This window comes from Heteronotia binoei, chromosome 1, assembly GCF_032191835.1.
Source record: "Heteronotia binoei isolate CCM8104 ecotype False Entrance Well chromosome 1, APGP_CSIRO_Hbin_v1, whole genome shotgun sequence".
NCBI classification, from domain to species: Eukaryota; Metazoa; Chordata; class Lepidosauria; order Squamata; family Gekkonidae; genus Heteronotia; species Heteronotia binoei.
This window is the reverse complement of record NC_083223.1, coordinates 249,304,854-249,325,668: the sequence shown is the minus strand read 5'-3', so window position 1 is coordinate 249,325,668 and position 20,815 is coordinate 249,304,854. Positions and strand designations below refer to the sequence as shown.

The window sequence follows — 20,815 nt, the reverse complement described above, 5'->3', positions numbered from 1 at the left end:
CTCCCAGCATATAATTAACTTGGATACAGGCTGAGGTAGCTTTAAAAGGGGATGACACAAGTTCCTGGAAAGGTAAAGAACTGCCGGTAGCTAAATGGAATCTCCCTGTGCAGGAGCAGTAAATATCAGAGTAACATATGAGCAACCATCAGGAGAAAATAGAGCAGGGGTGTCAAACATGTGGCCCTTGGGCCAGATCAGGCCCCCAGAGAGCTTCTATCAGGCCTGTGAGCAAGTCCGCTTCCTCCTTCCTCTCTCTTGCTCCTCTTTGTGCCACAGCTTGTTTTGCCAAGATTTCTCACTCGCCCAGGAGCTACAGAGCAAAGCCTCCACTGGCTGAGGCTCCTCTTGTGGGGAAGAGGGGGGAGAGCTTGCTTTGATACTGACCACAATATTGCAAGAATGCTAATACTTTAAGCATATTTTATTTTAGGTTTCTTTTAAAAAATCTTTACTTGTCCTTTATAAAGTCACCATTATAAAAGGTGTTCTTTATAAAGTTTATATCTCCACTACCTGGCATTACATTTTATGACACACATGGCCAGGCCCAACCAGGTCTCAGTTATGTCAGTCTGGCCCTCATAACAAATGAGTTTAACATCCCTGGAACAGAGCCACGACTCAAGTAAAAAGGTAAAGGTAGTCCCCTGTGCAAGCACCAGTTGTTTCCGATTCTGGGGTGATGTCACATCCACAACATTTTCAGAGCAGACTTTTAATGGGGTAGTTTGCCATTGCCTTCCCCAGTCATCTACACTTTCCCCCCAAGCAAGCTGGGCACTCATTTTACTGACCTCGGAAGGATGGAAAGCTGAGTCAGCCTTGAGCTGGCTACCTGAATCCAGCTTCTACTGGGATTGAAGTCAGATTGTGAGCAGAGAGTTTAGGACTGCAGTACTGCAGCTTTAACACTTTGCACCATGGGGTACCTTTGTGAATTTCCTGAAAGCATCTGGTCAGCCAGTATCAGAACCCTTACGATGGCCACAGGTGACACCTTTAAAAGTGGATTAGATGTATCAATGGCTACTAGCCATGGTGACTACAGGTAATTTCCACATTCAGAGTCAATCAACCTCTGAATCCCAGTGCCAGGAGGCAACATCAGGGAAGACCTCTGCCTCTATGCTCTGTTGTTGGACTATACCCTGTCTGAGAAACTGTTTGGCCACTGTGTGAGACTAGTTGCACTACTGCTCTGATCTAGCAGGGCTATTTTTACATATGTTGGATTAGATGGCCTGATCCATAGGGCTCTACTTATATTCTTGTTAAAAGGTCAATAAATTCACAAGCTGATCAGCAGCTATTAGCCATTATAACTGTGTAGAACCATCATGTTTTGAAGCAGTCTGTGTCTGCTGGGGACATGCGAAGAGGAATCCTAAGCACATTTGCTCTGAATCCTCAGTTTTCTTAGGACTGTACTGATAACAGGGGTGGGTTATCTGCCTCCATGTCCTGCTTCCCAGGGAAATCTGGATCACTGCTGTTGGATGCAGGAAGCAGCAGGGTAGACAGAGCCTGCTTGGCTGAGATCCAGCAGGGCTCTTCTCAGCAGTGGCGAAGGATCTGCAATCTCTAAAGGAAGTTTATTGAGAAAACGAAGTGCAGGAAAATGAAAAAATGTCGACATTCTTCTCTTCTCTACTAGTTATGCCAAGAAAATGTCTGGATGCAGCTGGTTTGCAGAGCGCACAAATTAGATCCCTAATGGAGCAACCCACTCGCACCAAAAGAATTTTGTTTTTACTCAGTGGACAGGAAACATTCAGAGCTGAATTATGCACTCAGTTTCCTCTCCACACTCTTAGGCCCCCCTCTTAGGTTAGTAAATATACTTCCCAAATAGTCTCACCGCTTGTCATTCACCCACCCACCCGCCTTACTTGCAAATGCAGGCAAACTGGCAGCTCTGAGTGCATATTAATAATGATCATTTTTTTTTTGATCTCTTGGCTGCTGCAGAACAAAAGCCTCTGTACTCAAATGCAACACAAAAATGGGAATGCCTTGGCTGCTGTCTCACAAAGCTTTAGTGAAAACTGACAAAGCATCCCAAGAGGGCTTCAGCAATAAGGAATCTTAATTACAGACGCGGAGGCTTAATTTAAACATGATGTTGGCAGGAGAGAGGAACTTTTCCATGTGATTTCGCAACATCCCACTTAAGTTAGGCCATTGCACATGCAGCCCTGCTATACATCTGCAATGTGAGTGCTCCTCTGTTATGCCCACCTAGGCAGGCTATGGCTTTCTGGTGAGCTAATACTGCATGGGTGCGCCTTGCAGTTAGGTTAAGTTCTTTCATCTTTAAAAGGGTCCTTAAGAGACTTTTCTGTCCTTCCCCTTCCCAGCAATGGCAGAGGCCCTTCTGTCTCCAAGCCCTGTCAAAGATTTCCCTTGCAGCAGTCCTTTCCCCTTGAATTCATGGCACTCTTTCCATGTTTATTTAGTTTTAGATATTTATACTCTGCTTTCCTCCCCAATAAGGACTCAGAACAGCTCACAAATTTATTCCCATGCAACAACAACCCTGTGAGGTAGGTTAGGTTGAGAGACAGGGTTGCCAGCTCAGGGTGAGGAAATATTTGGAGATTCTGGGGGTGGAGCCTGGGAAAGAGAGACACTACAGTGGGGTTGAATGCCATAGAGTCCACCTCCAAAGCAGCTATTTTCTTCAGGGGGACTGATATCTCCTGCCTGGAGAGCAATTGCAATAGTGGGAGATCTCCAGGCCCCAGATAGAGGTCTACTGCGAGAGGCCCCAGACAGAGAACCATACTGAGAGAGTATAGCTGGCCCAAGGGCACCCAGTGAGCTTCCATGGCAGAGGGGGTTGCATAGGGTTGCCAGTGGGGGCTGGAGATCTTCTGGAATTACAGCTGACAAGACAAGAGTTCAGTTCTCCTGGAGAAAATGGCTGCTGTTCACAGCAGCCATTTTCTCCAGGAGTCTATGGCATTATACCTCTCTCTTTCCCCTTCCCAAACTCAACTTTCCACAAGCTCTGCTTCCAAATATCCAGGTATTTCCCAAGCAGCAGTTGGCAACCCTGAGGGTATGTGAACCTGGATCTCCTGGATCCTAGTTTGACATTCTAGCCACCACACACACACCATGCTCTCCTTCAGCCTTCTGCCCCCTCCACTCCTGTTTTTCCTTCTTCTCAGCCTGCTCCTACACTAGGACTTGTTGCCTTCAGCATACAACATCCAGACTCCCTGCTGTTTCATTCTCTAGACATCAGCACCCCCAACGCTTCCTTCTCAGGAGGGTTCCTCTCTCTCTCTGCCCCCATTTCTACCGGTCCTTGCCCTAAGCCCTGAGTGGGGTTTTGCCCCATACCCTATCCTCCTCAACCTCTCAGTCCTTCAACTCCTTGCCTTTTCCACCATGTTTCCCTCCACCACCTGTGTTTGTCTAATGTCTAGAGCCAATGCTGAATCTGCCCTCCTTGCTGCAGCCATCCTGTCTCCTGGGATGATGATAATGATTTGCATTTTGAAACATGTCAACAAAGATTGATCTCCCAAGGCATTTTACAGAAATAAGCCATTTTAAATAAGCCATTTAAAAACAGCTAGCAGCAGAAAACATAACCAAATGAAGCTTAGGGGTTCTCTTGGATCCTTTTTTAACAATGGAGGCCCAAGTAGCTGCCACTGCTAAGTCAGCCTTTTACCATCTGCAAAGCAGTTGGTCCCCTTTCTGGAACGTAATGACTTGGCAACAGTGATCCATGCGACAGTCACCTTGAGACTTGATTACTGCAATGCTCTCTACATGGGGCTGCCCTTGTCCCAAATCCGGCAACTTCAGCTTGTGCAGAATGCTGCAGCCAGGCTGTTAATGGGAGTTCCTCCACGGGAACACATTCAGCCTGTGCTGAAAGCTCTGCACTGGCTACCAATAGGGTACTAGATTTGCTTCAAGGTGCTGGTCATTACCTTTAAAGCCGTATATGGCCAGGGTCCTGCATACCTTAGGGACCGCCTTTCCCTGCACATGCCCCAGTGAGCACTTCGGTCAGGGTCTCAAAACCTGTTGACAGTCCCCAGCATCAGAGAAGCGAGGCTCAAAACAACTAGAGCCAGGCCCTTTTCCATTGCTGCCCCTAGCTGGTGGAATGAGTTGCCAGAGGAGGTTAGGGCCCTGCAGGAGCTTTTACAGTTCTGCAGGGCCTGCAAAATGGCACTCTTCCGCCAGGCATTTACATGATGGTAACATCTGCAGCAACAGGACTGGCCCATAAGAACACCACCAATGGCCTATCTTATCACACTACGGCGATCCTGAGACCTCTGAGTACAGCTAACCACCAGAATTCAATCGCTGCCTGAAACTGTTATAGTAGCACATGCAAAATGTTTTAACCAATTGTTTTTATTGTTGTTTATTTTACCGGTCACACTAATGTGCTTGTGTCGACCCTGGGTTTGTGAGCCACCCTGAGCCTCCCTTCGGTGGGGAGGGCGGGATACAAAATAAATAAATAAATATACATTGAAAAAAGTGCCTTGACCTGAATGGCGCATCATCAGATCTCAGAAGCTAAGCAGAGTTGGCCCTAGTTGGTACTTGGATGGGAGACTGCCATGGAAGCCTGGATTGACTGCACAGGGGTGGGCAATGGCAAAAAGCATCTCTGAATGTATCTTCCCTTGGACATCCTACAGGGTTGCCATCAGTTGGCTGTGACTTGATGGTACTTCCTATCACTACCAAATTTAAAACCTGCCCAAAGCAGCATAAGATTTCTCAGATCAGGAAAAGTAGCCTCTGGCCCATGAAAGCTTCTCCAGAAATAAACTTGGTAGTCTTTAAAATGCTGATCACACACACTAAATAATGCATTTTCAATACCCTTTCAAAATACTTTCCAACTGATATCTCCTTCCTGGAGAGCAACTGTAATAGTGGGAGATTGCCCTCCGTGAACTGGAAAAAGCCAATTGGAAAGTGCATGCGCTGAAAGTAGAATCAAAGTGCATTATTTAGTGTTTGTGACAGCAGCCGTTGTGTTGTATTTTTGCTTCAACACTCTAATACAGTGCTCCCGGCTCCGGGTTCTTATGACAATTCATAAGGAATCCCCTTCACCCATACGGTAGCCAGATAAGTACTCAAGGGTATTTACAATGATCTAAATCCATGCTTACAGTAAAAATAATTCAGCTAATTAAAAAAGGAAAGCCTGCAGACTGCAGCCTATGGGGATAGTGATAGGCCAGTGGCTCTTTGTTATCCACAGCCATGTTTCTGATAGTTAAGGCTTTCCAGATGGGAATGCATGTTACCTCCACAAAGTTTGATCAGGCAGATCTGACTCTGAGTCCTGGGGTTGCACTACTGTTCAGTTCTTGCAGCAGATCTACAGCACAGTAGTTAATTTAAATGAGGCTTGTGGAGAACAGCTTTCTACTAGGGGTGCCAGCCTACAGGTGGGGCCTGGAGATCTCCCGCTCTTACAACCGATCTCCAGCTGGCAGAGATGAGCTCCCGTGGAGAAAATGGCTACTTTGAAAGGTGAACTTTAGGGCCTTGTACCATGCTGAGGCCCCTCCCCAAACCCTGCCCTCTCCCAACTCCACCCCTAAAGTCTCCAGGTATTTTCCAACACAGACCTGGCAACCCTAATTTAGGTCCCCTGTTAATTAACAGACAATGGGGTGCCATTTGGGTTTTTCACCTGACTAGTTTTTTTCCTGACTAGTGGCAGGTCTGATTGCAGCAGTACTTATAATTAATTGATCACAGTCAGCTACACAGGTTTCCTTATCTTGACTGAATCAATTAAATTATCTCAAGATGGGTGTCCATGCTCTCCCTGAAGTCAGTTGCTGTGGAGATGGATTAGGCTGCTTCATTCTGGGTATGAATACTGCCCTGACCTTGATAGTTCAGGCTAGCCTGATCTTGTCAGACCTCAGAAGCTAAGCAGGGTTGGCCCCAATTAGCATTTGAATGGGAGACCACCCAGGAAGTCCAGAGCTGCAATGCAGAGACAGGCAATGGCAAAGCATCCCTGAATGTCTCTTGCCCAAGGCACAGATAAGGGGTGGCTGAAACTGCTTAACGTAAGAGCCACATAGAATAAACATAAGATGTTTGAGAGTTGCCAGATGTGAACGTCAGATGTTTGAGGGAGAGAGGAAGGAAGGTGCATAGACAGCTTCAACAGGGGACTGGATAAACATATCGAGCAGAGGCCAATCAGTGGCTATTAGCCACAGGGTACAATTGAACTCTGACAGGGGCAGTGATGGTGGGAGGAGCAACAGTGAGAGGGCTTCTAGTGTCCTGGCCCCACTGGTGGACCTCCTGATATCACCTGTTGTTATTTTGGTCACTGTGTGGCAGAGTGTTGGACTGGATGGGCCATTGGTCTGATCCAACATGGCCTCTCTTATGTTCTGTTCTGTTGCAAGGAAGGAAGGAAAATAGATGAGAGGAGGAAGAAAGAGATGGAAAGAAAGCAACTTTAAATGCATTTTCTAAGCTGCCAACTGGCTTGGGTTAGAGATGTGATTTAAAGAGAGAAAAGTCTTCTCCTAGCCAGCCAACGGGGCAGTGCAGAGTTCAAGAGCCACACAATATGTATGAAAGAGCCACAATTGGTTTCTGAGCCACAGTTTGGCTACCCCTGGCATAAGTAATGTTGATCAGGTCTTGGAGTTCATCATTAATATTTCTCCATCTAACAGACAACCTGATAGTTCTGTGTCTATATCAGCATGGCAGTGCTGCTGCCCCCATCAGGGCTGCCGGCACACTCAAAGCCCTCATGTGGGAAAGCAACAATAAAAAAACAACACGGTGATAAGATCCTAACCAAAGTGGCCTATCCAACTGCCATCTGTTGCCCCCTAAGGCTATTGAAAAGCTATCTAGCATTGCAGGGAGCAGATATTTGAAACGAGAACAGCTTGTCAGATAACCTGACTGAAGCATGACAAACTCCTATGGCAAATTAAGATATAGAATCCCAGTGATTGTATAGATTCTTACTGCTTTTCATAGACATTTTTTTTTTGTGAAGCATAGGGGAGAAGCAATTAATCCAATTTGTGTGCCACTTCTCTCTCAAAAGAAAATAAGCGAGGGGGGGGGAGGAAAAGATGTGAATCAGGTCTGAACCCCAGACATTGTCTCATTTTTTTAGAAAGTCAAAAGGTAAGTAATAAGTAAAAATAAAGAATGATAAACAAGAAGGGAAAATGTTGGCTCACAGCAAAACTGAAAAACAAAAGCCAGCTTTTATGAAGACCAACTGAAATAACAGAACCCAGTGTGCAATGGAAGCTTTTGAGTTCTATAACTCTTCACCAGTGAAAAAAGGATTTCCCCTAAAGAATGGAGCGGCTCATGCCTCATCTCAAGCATTACTGTGTTTCCACTCCAACAGTGCAGAGAGCAGGGCGGGATTAAGGCCGACGCCCTAAACCCAACCCAACCATGGTGTTTCTTGGCCTTTCTGTTGCTTACCTGACAGGACATTAAGACCCAATAAGTGCTGAAGAAGAACGAAGAATTAAAAATCCAGTTCTCTTCCAGGCCACCCCCACCCCAGGCCAGACCCTCACAACTATAATAAATATAAACTTTCTAAAAAAAAAATCAACATGAAATTGCGATAAGCACAAAGAAACCTCTGTGGTGCCCTATCTTCCTAAGATTGCTAAGTGCCCTATCTTCCTAAGATTGCTATTTTCCTAAGTGTTGGAAAATACTTGGAGACTTTGGGGGTGGAGCCAGGAGAGGGTGGGGTTTGGGGAGGGGAGGGGCCTCAGCATAGTACAATGCCACAGGGTCCACCCTTCAAAGCAGCCATTTTCTTCAAGGGAGCTGTTCTCTGCCAGTTGTAATTTCAGATGATCTCCAGCCAATACCTGGGGGATGGGAACCCTAGCTGAGAGCCACAGGCCTCCCACCAATGTTTGTTTTGTGAGGAAAGAGTGTATGACTTTCTTGAAGGCCCTAATTTGTACAAGTATTGTTACTACAGATCTGCAAGTTTTATAGACAAATCAGGTTGCTTTATTTATTGATTTTTGGGGTATTTTTGTATTTACATATGTGCATGTGTGTGCGCACCTGGAACTCATGGTGACCTCTGGTGACTGAGCCCTACTGGGGGCCTGGAGGATATTCAGAGAGGTGGCTGAATAAAGCCTGGTGCTGTCCTCCCACCTCTGACATTCCATGGAGGTCTCCCATTCAAGTACTTGCCAGAGTCAACCCTGCTTAGCTTCTGAGATCTGATGAGATCAGGCTCTCACACACCTGCCTTTCCAAAAATACCTTTCCCCCTCAGAATTGTTATAGGTAACTGCACTCCAGCAACAGTTGCCAACCACCAGGTGGCACCTAGAGATGTCCTGCTATTACAGTTGTTTTCTGGATGACAGAGATCAGTTCCTTTGGAAAAAATGGCTGCTTTGGAGGACAGACTCTACTGCATGGTACCTTGCTGAGGTCCCTCCCCAAACCCCACCCTGCCCACCCCATACCCCAAATATCCAGGCATTTCTCCACCCAGAGCTGGCAACCCCAACTTAAACTTTGTTTTAATATTGGAGACTGTTCTAGTTATTATGTTTGCCTTTAATTGTTAAAATAAAATTCATGCTATTATTGTTTTACCTGATATTTTGTTTGGGTTTTTAGTGTGATACAAAATATTCTGTTTTATTTTATTATTAAGGGCTCAACCTCCACCCCTGCTTGTTTGTTTGCCCATTCTAGAGCTCTCTGCTCTCATGACTATTTACTGGTACTTTGAATAAAGAATGAATTTTGCCTCCTGCCAAGAAAGAGCTGCACCGATGCCAGATGAAGTAATCATTTTTTGGCTAGCCATAGCTAAAATCTGATTTATAGCTAACAATATACCCCACCTTTCTCCCAGATGGAGAAACAAAGCAGGTTACATCATTCTCCACTCCTTAATTTTATACACTCCACAAAAACCCTGTGAGGTAGGTCTGGCTGAGAAGATGTGACTGGCCCAAAGTCAGCCGGCAACTTTTTGAGTTAGAGTAAGGATTGGAACTGGAATCTCCTTGGTCCAAGTCCAAAACTCTAATAACCGCTACAGCACACAGATTCTTATGAAAGAAAGGAAACTGTTAAGCCCTCAAGAGAAGGGATACTTCCCATCATCCCAGTCTGTGCTGATGCCTTTGCTGGGTTCTCAGGAGTAAACCTTTGCATCCATTGCAAATACCACATTTTGTGTGTGTATGGAGGGGGGGGGTCATCTGCACAAGGATGATATGAATCCATTAATTTTTGGTACTGCAAGCCTCATCATCAATCTAAACCCAATGGTCAATTTTGAGACTCTTTGTTTCATTGCCCTGACCTAGGTGCCTCAGGATAGCTCAGTCTTGTATCTCAGAAACTAAGTAGGATGGGCCCTGGTTAGGACTTGGATGGGAGACCACTGAGGAAGTAAAGGGTCTTTATGTAGAGGCAGCGACAAGCAACCTATGAAGTCTTTTGCCTTGACAACTTTATGGGATTGCCATAAATTAGTTGTGACTTGACAGCACTTTTCCACCACCAAATTCATTTTCTCATGAGTTATACCTGCCAAAGGCAACCTTTCTCTGAAGAAGGGAGTTCTGACTCTTGAAAAGCTTCTACTCTGAAAATTGTGTTGGTCTCTAAGGGGCTACTGGACTTGAATCTAACTTTTCTGAGGAAGAAGCATGCCACAGAAAGGTGGACAGATCCTTTTATTAATAAAAAGGGGGTGGGTGGGTTTCCTGGGGGAGAATGTGGAGTTCTGGAACCTCTTAATGGAAATAAAATTCTTTTTAAAATGTTTAAAAGTTCATGGCATCTCTTTTTCCAGAAAAAAATCCTTGACTTAAAAATATGTCAGCATCTGAGGTCTGAGTTTAGGCTTCTCCTAGTGTTAACAAATGATATGCAGAGAAAGATCAAGATGGGTAGCTGTGGTGCATTCCAGGTAGATAGATCCAGGTGGGCAACCATGTTGGTCTGAAGCAATAGAACAAAGTAGGAGTCCAGCAGCACCTTTAAGACCAACGAAGTTTTATTCAGAATGTAAGCTTTTGTATGCATGCACACTTATTCTGGCAATGGAATGGGGTAGTGAGCAGAGCTACATATAGCTGGTGGGCAGAATGCAAAGTAGTACAAAGTTAGAATCCAGTGGAAAAATAGTGAAATTAACAAATTGAAAGAACATTTGGTCTGGATAGCATTTGTGTGGAAAACCAATAAGAGGTAATAAAGGCTGCCTGTTAATTGCTCTACTGTTCACAAGTCTGGGTTAAACAAAGGACAAATAGGGTAGCTGTGTTAGTCTGTTTGTAGCAGTAGAAAAGAGTAAGAGTCCAGTAGTACCTTAAAGACTAACAAAATTTGTGGCAGGGTCCAAGCTTTCCTGCTTTCCTCTTCACTTCTTCAGGTACAGCTAGAATGTGAGTCCATCTATCCTACATAGTGGAAAGTGAAGTGATTTCAGATGCCCAATGACATTAGCAGGCAAATGACACCTCATCCAATCACACCTTCTATTGTCATTTGCCTGCAAATAATGTCATTGGGCATCTGAAATCACCCCACTTTCCAATATATAGGACAGCTGCCCCGAGCCTGCCTTGGCGGGATATAAATTCCACAAATAAATAAATAAATAAATGATGGACTCACATTTGTAGCTGTATCTGAAGAAGCGAGCAGTGATTCAGGAAAGAGTCCTGCCACAAATTTTGTTAGTCTTTAATGTGCTACCGGAGTCCGGACTCTTGCTCTTTTCTACTATATACGGAGAAATTTACGTTTAATTAGAGAAACCCGTCATAAATTGCGTAAATTAACATATACCAAGGATAACCTTTTCTCATTTAGCCCCTCATGCGTCATTATCACATTTCTGATACACTTATTTTAAAAGTTATACATGCGCTCTCACTCTCTGAAGCAGCGTCTAACCGAGAAATTTCTTAGCTCTAGGGAGCGAGTAGGATTATATTTACGCACGCGCAATTGGCCTAACTTTGACAAAGTCTATGGCGTCAGGGGTCCTTATTGCCTTTCCTCTTTGCGCGTGCGTAACTGCGATGTTGAGGGCAGCAGTGGCGGGAAGGGTGTGAGATTTGGTCATACTTTACATTGCGCATGTTTAGTGGGACTTGTGCGCATGCGGCTTGTCTTGGGCGAGAGCGAAACGTCTATGGAGCGAGAAGTAAGTCGATGTCAGCTTGGACGCCGTAGCGGCGCGTGCGCACTCGAGCAGTCCGCGGCCCAGGCAGCTGAGGGGAAGATGGCGGCGGTGGTACAGAATGTGGTGAAGCTGTGAGTGGAACTCTCGCTCTTCTCCCCGTTTTCCCCCTCCGGGCTTGAGTGGTACAGCCCGAACCCTTTGGAAGCGCGCGCGCAGGAAGACAGTCAGGAAGAATCCATTCTTCTTTCGGTGGTGGAGGGGCTGGGGAGAGAAGAAGGGAGGGGGAGGTTGTTAAATCTTTTCATTGTTCAGGGTTGAAGTTTTTTTTTTACTTAAAGAAAAATTTGCTAAGCTCGTACGCTTGGGGGGGGAGGGAGCGAAAAAATCTTCTCGCCGCAGAGTTTCGAAAGTGGGGGGAAAGAGAGCCTCTCTGTAAAAAAAAAAAAAATCCCCAAAAAGATATGAGAAAAGGATCAGATGCAAGATGCAGAAACGGGCAGGTTGGTGAGAAAAGTAGAGTTTTCGCTCTTGTGATAGAGTTGGGTAAAAGTGGGTGAAGGCAAGAGAAACGACCCCTTAATATCCTACAAGAAGGCGGGGGATGAGGAGGAAAACTGTAGCTTCTTCCCCCTGCCCCTTTAGAACAACAGTAGCAGGGGAGGGAAAGGAAAAACACCGCTCACTGTTGAAAAAATTAAATCTGAAAGAAAGGGCAAGGGGGAGAATGAGCCTTCATCCACCATATCCCAAAAGAGGGAGGGGGGAATAAAAGTGAACCCACCATAGATGCCCCCCAAAAAGGGGGTGGGGAAAAGTCATTAATGAACAGCACCTGCGATCTCCAGAAAGAAAGGTTGTGGGGGAGGCAGACCCTTCCCCCAGTACTTCTCCCATAAGTTTCTGCAGGAGGTGGTTGGGGACAAAAAGGAAGAAACACACACCCAGAAACTGGGCAGGAATTTGTGTATTTGAAACATTTGTACCCACACTCTTGACCAAGAATGGTTCCCCAGGCAGCTTATAGATTCAATAAAAATAGGTGCTAATCAATAACAAAACTAGACCATCATAAAACAATACATTTATAATTGGCATATCAATAGTAATTGTAAAAATGATTAAACAACAAGCATCAAAGTTAGAGTGAGGCATAAAATGAATGGGAGGGGGAACACATCCCCCTAGCTCAGAACAAGGGTTGGAAAGAAAATTACATTCTCCACCCCATATGTAAAGTCTCACTGGACAGAAGTGAATGCAAAAGAAAGAGCACTGTTCTGGTAAGGAGAAAGCATGGTGGAGACCTATCTTCCCATAAAGATTTTTTAAAGGGGATTGGGAGAGGGCTCTTCATAGAAATCAAAAAGATGGGAGGGTCAGGAATGCTGAATGAATTGGGACAGAGGAAAGAGACTATCTTAGGTGATCTAAAGGAAGAGGGAAAAAGAGATATGAGCACTGCATACAGACAAAACAAGATTTCTCTGTCTGCTGAATTCTCTTGAGTCTTGTACATAATTGCAGAATATGCCCTATCAGCACTGTGAGTGACAAGATTGAATGATCCTAGAGTGGAACCAGATTCCAGTGTGGTGAAGGAAGGGGAATCCCTCTGCCTTATTGCTCAGGGGTTGAAGGAAGGAGGGGAGACTGGAGTTGCATGTGATGCCCCATTTACAACACCACCTAAGAGTCCAGTGATTTAACTTCCTGATTTGTATTCTCTGGATTTCATGAACTTGTAAGTGGCAGGCTGAATACCAAACACTGTAAATGAAAGGGGCTTCTTGGTTTAAGTGTCTGCTTTTCCCCTTTCTATTCCTCTGCTTCTATTTTCTGGCAAAAGAGATCTAAAATTCTTTCTCTTGAGCAAGTGGATGCCTATTAGTTTCTATTTCCCCTTCCCTCAGCTACTGTGCGTGGCAAGATTTAACACTGAAATTACTGTAATTATACCCTATTCAATTAAGGAGCCTTCATTGCTGCTGCACCGCAGATTTTTAAAAAAAGAATGTGAATACAAGCTGTGTATTTTCCCACTTTTCCCTACCTCATAAGAATTTTTCATCTAAACCTATTTGTTAAGGGAGGTTATTGAATACGATTGGATATTATTTTTCCTTTGCATCTTAATAGATTGAATATGAAATGCTGTAGTGTAAAAAGCCTGCCCCACTAATGCATCTGTTCTTTTTAGAATGAAAATCTAAAATTAGGACATAGCCAGAATTTTGAGCTTGCACATTTAGAGCTGTTGGCTGTAAAATATGATTAATACCTTCAGAAAAGTGGTACATATTGGGTTCTGATGCTTGGGTTGTGTACTGCAAATGATTTTTAGTTCTCCAGAGATTTCTTTGCAAAACAGCTTACTAGACAATTTTTTTTATTTGTGGAGAGCCTGGAGTAATAGAATCGTAGAGTTGGAAGGGGCCATACAGGCTATCTAGTCCAACTCCTGTTCAATGTAGGATCAGCCTAAAGCATCTCTGATAAGGGTTCATCCAGCTGCTGCTTGAAGACCCCCAGCGAGGGGGAGCTTACCACCTCCCTAGGCAGCTAATTCCACTGTTGAACTACTCTTACTGTAGAAATGTTTTTCCTACTATCCAGTTGCTACCTTTCCACCTGTAATTTAAACCTATTATTGTGAATCCTATCCTCTGCTGCTAGCAGGAACAGCTCCCTGCCCCCTGAACAATCATGGCCCTCTTCAGCTTTTTGTTGTAGGGATTGGTCTTGTCACTCTCTTTTGCATCTGTCCACATCTTTTTTGAAGTGAGACTTCTAGAACTGCACATAGTATTTCAGGTGTGGCCTGACCTATGTGATGTTTAGCAGGACTATGACATCTTGTGATTTGGATGTTATACTTTTGTTGATACACCCCATATTAGGTTTTTTTGTTGCTGCATCACACTGACTTCTCATATTTACCTTACAGTCCATCTCCAATCCCAGGTCAGTGCCACTTTTGAAAACACAGTAAAACCCTGGTGGCTTGGAGAAAAAGGAAAAAACATACCTGGTTTAGTGGAAAAGAAAGCCTAGGATCCTCAAAAGGATCTTGTTCACACGCACTGCTACCCAGAAGTGTACCTCCCATCCAGTATGGTTCTCATTTTGGTTGCCCAGATGTAGAATTCTGCACTTACCCTCGTTGAATTGCATCTTATTCACATCTGCCCATTTTTTCCAGTGTATGATCAGCTACATTGGTTCTTGATGGATGATTCTGGTATGACCAGGTCTCTTCTAATGCTTGGTTCTTCAACTCTGCAGCCTTGGTGAACAGTATTACAAGGACGCAATGGAACAGTGCCACAACTACAATGCCCGACTGTGTGCCGAGAGGAGTGTTCGGCTGCCGTTCTTGGACTCGCAGACTGGGGTGGCACAGAGCAACTGCTACATCTGGATGGAGAAGCGGCACAGGGGGCCAGGTTGGGGGCAGCTGTTGGTTTTTTTTAAGCATTTGAAATCCGGGACCTTCAGATCACAGCATGGTTTTCTTGTGTGGGGAGCACTTTGTAAGAAGAGAATGGATTTTACTTAGATCCATGCAGCACTCTTCTTGGTCCCAACTGAATATTGCTGCTGTATCTTTTAACAGTTCATCTGGGAGGTATGGGACAGGCGAATACCTTCTTTCCTGTTGAAGCCCTCATATCCATTGGAGGAAGTTACCCATGTGGACGGTATCACTTGTGGGGCCCTGTGTTAGTCTTTTACAGCAGGGGTGGCCAATGGTAGCTCTCCAGATGTTTTTTGCCTACAACTCCCATCAACCCCAGCCAACATGGCCAATGGCTGGGGCTGATGGGAGTTGTAGGCAAAAAAACCTGGAGAGCTACCATTGGCCACCCCTGCTTTACAGTTTTATGGATCATTAGTGGCCCAGATGAATGATGGAAATGCGGAATACTCTGTAGAGGCATGAAGGAAGGGTCATCAGGATGTGTCCAGGGATAGAGCTCTGAAGAGGTATGTTAGTGCTGCTTTTCTGAAGTGTTTTTCTGTCTCTTTTTATTCCCTGGAAGGTTTGGCATCTGGACAGCTCTATTCCTACCCTGCTCGCCGCTGGAGGAAAAGACGCCGTGCTCATCCTCCTGAGGACCCGAGGCTTTCCTTTCCTTCTATTAAACCAGGTATGTCTTTTCCTTTGTCTCCAAGAATTGCACAGAACTGTCTGTACAATTCTGGTCACCGCACCTCAAAAAAGTTAGCATTGAAAAAAATGCAGAAAAGGGCAACTAGAATGATTAAAGGGTTGGAACACTTTCCCTATGAAGAAAGGTTAAAACTCTTGGGGCTCTTTAGCTTGGAGAAACGTCGACTGAGGGGTGACATGATAGGGGTTTACAAGATTATGCATGGGATAGAGAAGGTAGAGAGGACTTTTCTCCCTTTTTCACAATACAAGAACTTGTGGACATTCAATGAAATTGCTGAGCAGTTGGGTTCTGATAAAAGGAAGTACTTCTTCACCCAAAGGGTGATTAACACATGGAATTCACTGCCACGGGAGGTGGTGACAGCTACAAGCATAGACAGCTTCAAGAGGGGTTTGGATAAGCATATGGAGCAGAGGTCCATCAGTGGCTATTAGCTAAAGTGTATTGTTGGAACTCTCTGTCTTGGGCAGTGATGCTCTGTATTCTTGGTGCTTTGCAGGGGTGGGCTGGGGACAGTGGGAGGGCTTCTAGTGTCCTGAGCCCACTGGTGAACCTCCTGATGGCACTTGGGTTTTTTTGGCCACTGTGTGGCATAGAGTGTTGGACTAGATGAATCATTGGCCTGATCCAGCATGGCTTCTCTTATGTTCTTAAGCCACCAAGGCTTCACTGTGGTGCCAAAAGTGGCATTGACCTGGGATTGGAGATGGGAGTGTTGAGAAAAAGAAGCACTTTGTCTGTCTGGTTGAGTCACTGTAGTGGCAGGAGTGGGTTTCAGGAGCATCTGTTGTCTTCAAAAAAGAATTCAAGGAATCATATTTTGAATATCCAAAGGCTGTAGATATTTGGGTCCTGCATACTTCAATTTTTTGAGTCTTGCATGCTTCATTTTTCCCCAGCATCTCTTCAGCTGCTGTAGTAGCAATTGAGAACTCATTATTTTGTCGTTTATGCAGCAATTTTAAGTAATGGCACTTCTGTACTTTATGTGGTTGCTTCCGGCTTTGGAATTACCTTTTCTTTAAATCTTTAAAAATTTTATACTAACAAACATACAAACAAACAGAGAAAAATAAGATAGAAATACTACAATACTGCATTTTCACGTAGGCTACTGGCAAAAGCATAAATATTAATAAAAGGGATAGACCATCATTCATAATAATATTTGTTAAATAAACTAACCACATTTTTTATCTATCAGAATTGGCAAACAGATCTTACTTTATTACATACAGATTACTTATATACTTTTATTTAGTCTGTGTTCTATCATTTCCTCGTTTTAACATATCTAACGTTTGATCATAGACATATATCATTTTAGACATATATTGCTTAGTTCTGCCTTTGAATCATTCTGGAATGTATTGTTCTTATTTCAATCCTTAAAGGATTAAATCCAGATTTTGATCTGTTTTCAAAAAATGCATTCCATTTTTTTTTAGAATTCTGAGTCTGGTGTGCTATGCAAGTAGGGTGTTAACGTTGCCATTGTCGCATTCTCAGTTTATTTTTCCTGTCAGTAAATTCTGGGCATTTTTTGTCTTTCCATTTAGGTGCATTTGCCACTCTTGCTGCTGATGCTGTATTCAAATAGTTCACTGTAGGTTCTTAATATATTATATGGTAATATATTGTCACATGTTTTTTTAATTCATCGGAGAGTTGACTTTTAATGTCCTTTGTATTTCTTCATGGATCTTTATCCAATTTTTTTGCCTTTATTGCAAGATCACTACATATGATAGAATGTTTGCATCTGTACTTTTGCATTACAAACATCTAGCATTATATCTCTTGTTAGCTTTCACAATTTCTTTAGGTGAAATGCACCATCTAAAAACATTTTGTACTATTAGGGTTTGTAGAATCTTTCGGGCTCAAGTGCCGTGTTCTACTGGAGAAAGTTTTTTGTACTAGTTTTGTACTAGTTCTCCCTTAGCATTTGGGATTCAGTAAGTTTAATTTCTTTTGTCCATAAATTTTCCCACTGGCTCATAGAGACATTCTCTCTGAAGTTTTTCATCCATTTAATCATATAGTCCTTCACTCGTTCTGCTTCTGTTAAATATTACAATAGCATTTTATATATTTTTCCTAATAGATGCTTTAGGTCGCCTGTAATCAGTTGTTCATGGGTTGTTTTCTGTCTTCCTTCTTTAGCTATTTAGATGGCTTCCTTCTTTAGCTATTAGTCCTTTGTATTTTGATACTATTTGATGGTATGTCAACCATTGAATATTCTTTCCTTCGTTTTGTACGTCTTACCAATATTTTATTTTCCCTTGTCTTTTAATCATAGGTTAGATGATCATTTTTTTCTCCTGGTACTTACATCACAATATATGTTGATTGGGGATGTCATTAGTGAAGTGGGTGGGCTTATTCTGTTTTTGCATTGAAACCATATTCTCAACAATCTGTCCCTCAGGTTATGACAACCATCTTGTTTTTTAATGACTTCTTGATCCATAAGAAGTTCTGCATTCCTTCCTTTGTATCTGCTGTTTCCAATTTAATATTCCTTTCTGAGTTTATAATCCATTCTGATATCCAGACTAATGCTGCTGCTTGACAATATATTCTGATATTTGGTACCACCAGACCTCCTGTCTTTTTCTCATCCTGCATTATTTTAAATCTTGTGGTTTCTTTCCATTCCATATAAATTTGTTTATAGCTTTCTACCATTTTTTTTTACATTTTTTTCCCTATGTCAGCTGGAGGCATTTGAAAGAAAACAGTCAGTCTTGGTAAAACATTCATTTGAATGGCAGAGATGCTACCTAGCCATGAGATTTTCAGTTTGTCTCATCTTTGTAAATCTTCAGTGATACTTGCCCAAACTGTTTTGATAATATCTTTATGTAGATTTTTACTTTGTACTGTTATATCGATGACCAAATATTTTATTGATTTTTTGCTAGCAAGGCATCCAGTTAGTTTCTGTATTTCTTCTTGTTCTACATTTCTTGTATTTAATAAGATTATCTTGGTTTTCTTTTTGTTCAGTTTATATCCAGAGTGTGTTCCAAAACTTGTTATTCCATTGTGTATTTCAGAGAGATATTTGGTTTCATCACCATTATGACAACATCATCAGCATAGCTTTTCATCTTATATTCTTCCTTATCTTCCTTTATTCCATTAATCCTGTTGTCTTGTCTGATTTTATTTGTTGTTATTTCCATTGCTAAAATAAATAACAGAGGTAATATTGGGCATCCTTGTCAGGTTCCCTTGGTGATCTCAATTTTTCCTGATAAGGAACCATTTACTAGGATTCTGGCATGTTGATGGATATAAATACTTACAATCCAATTTAAAAATGCATTTCCACAGTCTCTTTTTTGTAAAACTTTAAATAGGAACAGCCTGGAAAAACCTTTCCAGAGTTTGCCAGAGCTTGAGCATCTTCTAGAAGCAATATAATGTTCAGTCCAGTACAAGCAGGCACCTTGTATAGTTTTCCAGTTGTAGTCAACACCTTGGAACACTAGTGTGTTGGGTGAATGGTAGGCTGCTGGCCTTTTCCCGGATAAATTGCCTTGAATGATCCAAGCCAAATAAACTTCTAGCCCAGTAATTTGTTTCTAACATTGGACATGGCCAGTGAGAAGCTTTTGGGAAGTCTAGAAGCAAAGCATGCTGGATGCTCTTTTGTATGTTGTTGCTGAACATGGTATGGCTATGGCAAGTGACACTGAACAAGAGGGAAGTTCTGCCAGACGACCGTACCCGAATATTTGGAAGTGGCTTTTAGTAATAAGGATAGCCAAGTGAACCTTATGGACTAATCAGATCTTGTCAGTGGATTGCCTTTTGGTTTATTCCAGTCTGTTGTTCTACCAAGCAAAGAACGGCATTGTGTAGGTGACAGCTTACCTTTGCAGTTTCATTTGTTAATGAGATCAAGAAGGAGAATTTGCAGCTGTCAGGGGCAGACTCAGAAGCACAGCAAAGCTTCCCCTTATTCTATAGTGCAGACATCTCCAAACAGGAATAGTTTGCCTCCTGTGTAGTTAGCACATCTGCATCTCAAAGCTCACTTCTGGCTTTTAGTAGGGGCTGTTCCTTTGTGTTGTTTGTATTTTAATTTCTTTAAAACTTTTTTGAAACCATAGACTAATCTTGGTGTTCCAGGATTTAAGTAATTCTTTAATGCAGTGGTCCCCAACCTTTTTAGCACCAGGGACCGGTTTTGTGGAAGACATTTTTTCCACAGACCGGAGGTTGGGGGGTGGGGGTTGATGGTTTTGTGATGATAGAATTGTGCACTTTATTTTGATTAGTTTGGTGTGGTGGTTAAGTGTGCGGACTCTTATCTGGGAGAACCGGGTTTGATTCCCCACTCCTCCACTTGCAGCTGCTGGAGTGGCCTTGGGTCAGCCATGGCTCTCGCAGAGTTATCCTTGAAAGGGCAGCTTCTGGGGAGAGCTCTCTCAGCCCCACCTCACAAGGTGTCTGTTGTGGGGGAGAAAGGTAAAGGAAATTGTGAGCTGCTTTGAGACTCTGAAATTCAGAGTAGAGGGCAGGATATAAATCTAATGCCTTTTTTATCTTATTATTATTATTATTATTATTATTATTATTATTACTACTACTACTACTACTACTACATTGTAATATATAATGAAATAATTATACAACTCACGGCCTGGTTGCTAATAGACCACAGACCGGGGGTTGGGGACCCCTACTTTAATGTATACCCCATATTTCTCCCCAGTGGGGGATCCAAACCTGCTTACAGCATTCTCTTCCTCCTCCATTTTATCCTTACAACAATCCTGTGAGGTAAATCAGTCTGAGAGTGTGTGATTGGCCCAAGTTCACCCGGCAGGCTTCCATGGCATGAGTGGGGATTCGAACCGGAGTCTCCCATATACTGGTCCGATCCTCTTATTCATTGCATCACACTGACTTTCACTAAAAGTCAGTAAAGGTTAATGAGAGGAACTATTCAGTGAATCATTCACATTTATAGAAATATTGCATACCTTTATTAACAATAATAACCTTTCAGAATTCCCTTCATTGTTTCACAGCCTCTTTAAAATTGTTTTGTAATTCCCATTGTGATTGTGATTGAAAGATTTGTAAAACACTGTTTATTAGCAATACTTACGGATAACAGTAGCAGTAATAACACCTTATAAAGAACATGAATAAATCCAGTTAATTACCAGTGACGGAAAGATTAAAAATAACAGAAACCAGTGGGATTCCAAAATCGGCATACCTGTATTAGTGAGTGTTCTAATGATGTTACTTTAATAATATTTGGTTAGTTTTTTTGACTAGTCTAAGGGCCAACTATACCAACAACCACACCTCTTCTTTCCGTCTTCCAGCTTATACTTTTACATCCTGGGTACATCCTTGCCCTGTGTTTGAATGGTGTCAGGTGTGTGGTGATCTTGTTAGAAAT

At 42.9% G+C, this 20,815-nt stretch overlaps 2 protein-coding genes across 5 annotated transcripts in view; both read left to right on the top strand.

Moving 5' to 3' along the window:
* The window catches only part of RELA (RELA proto-oncogene, NF-kB subunit), a 542,238-nt gene that overhangs the window by 111,034 nt on the left and 410,389 nt on the right, over positions 1–20,815 (top strand). The gene's annotated exons all lie outside the window — the stretch shown is intronic.
* The window catches only part of DPF2 (double PHD fingers 2), a 40,130-nt gene continuing 30,495 nt past the window's right edge, over positions 11,181–20,815 (top strand). For all 4 annotated transcript variants that reach the window (XM_060251726.1, XM_060251718.1, XM_060251710.1 and 1 more), the window contains exons 1-3: positions 11,181–11,337; positions 14,489–14,649; positions 15,247–15,354. In XM_060251726.1, the coding sequence (XP_060107709.1) occupies positions 11,183–11,337; positions 14,489–14,649; positions 15,247–15,354 (424 nt within the window). In that variant the 5' untranslated portion in view covers positions 11,181–11,182. The remainder of the gene's footprint in view (positions 11,338–14,488; positions 14,650–15,246; positions 15,355–20,815) is intronic.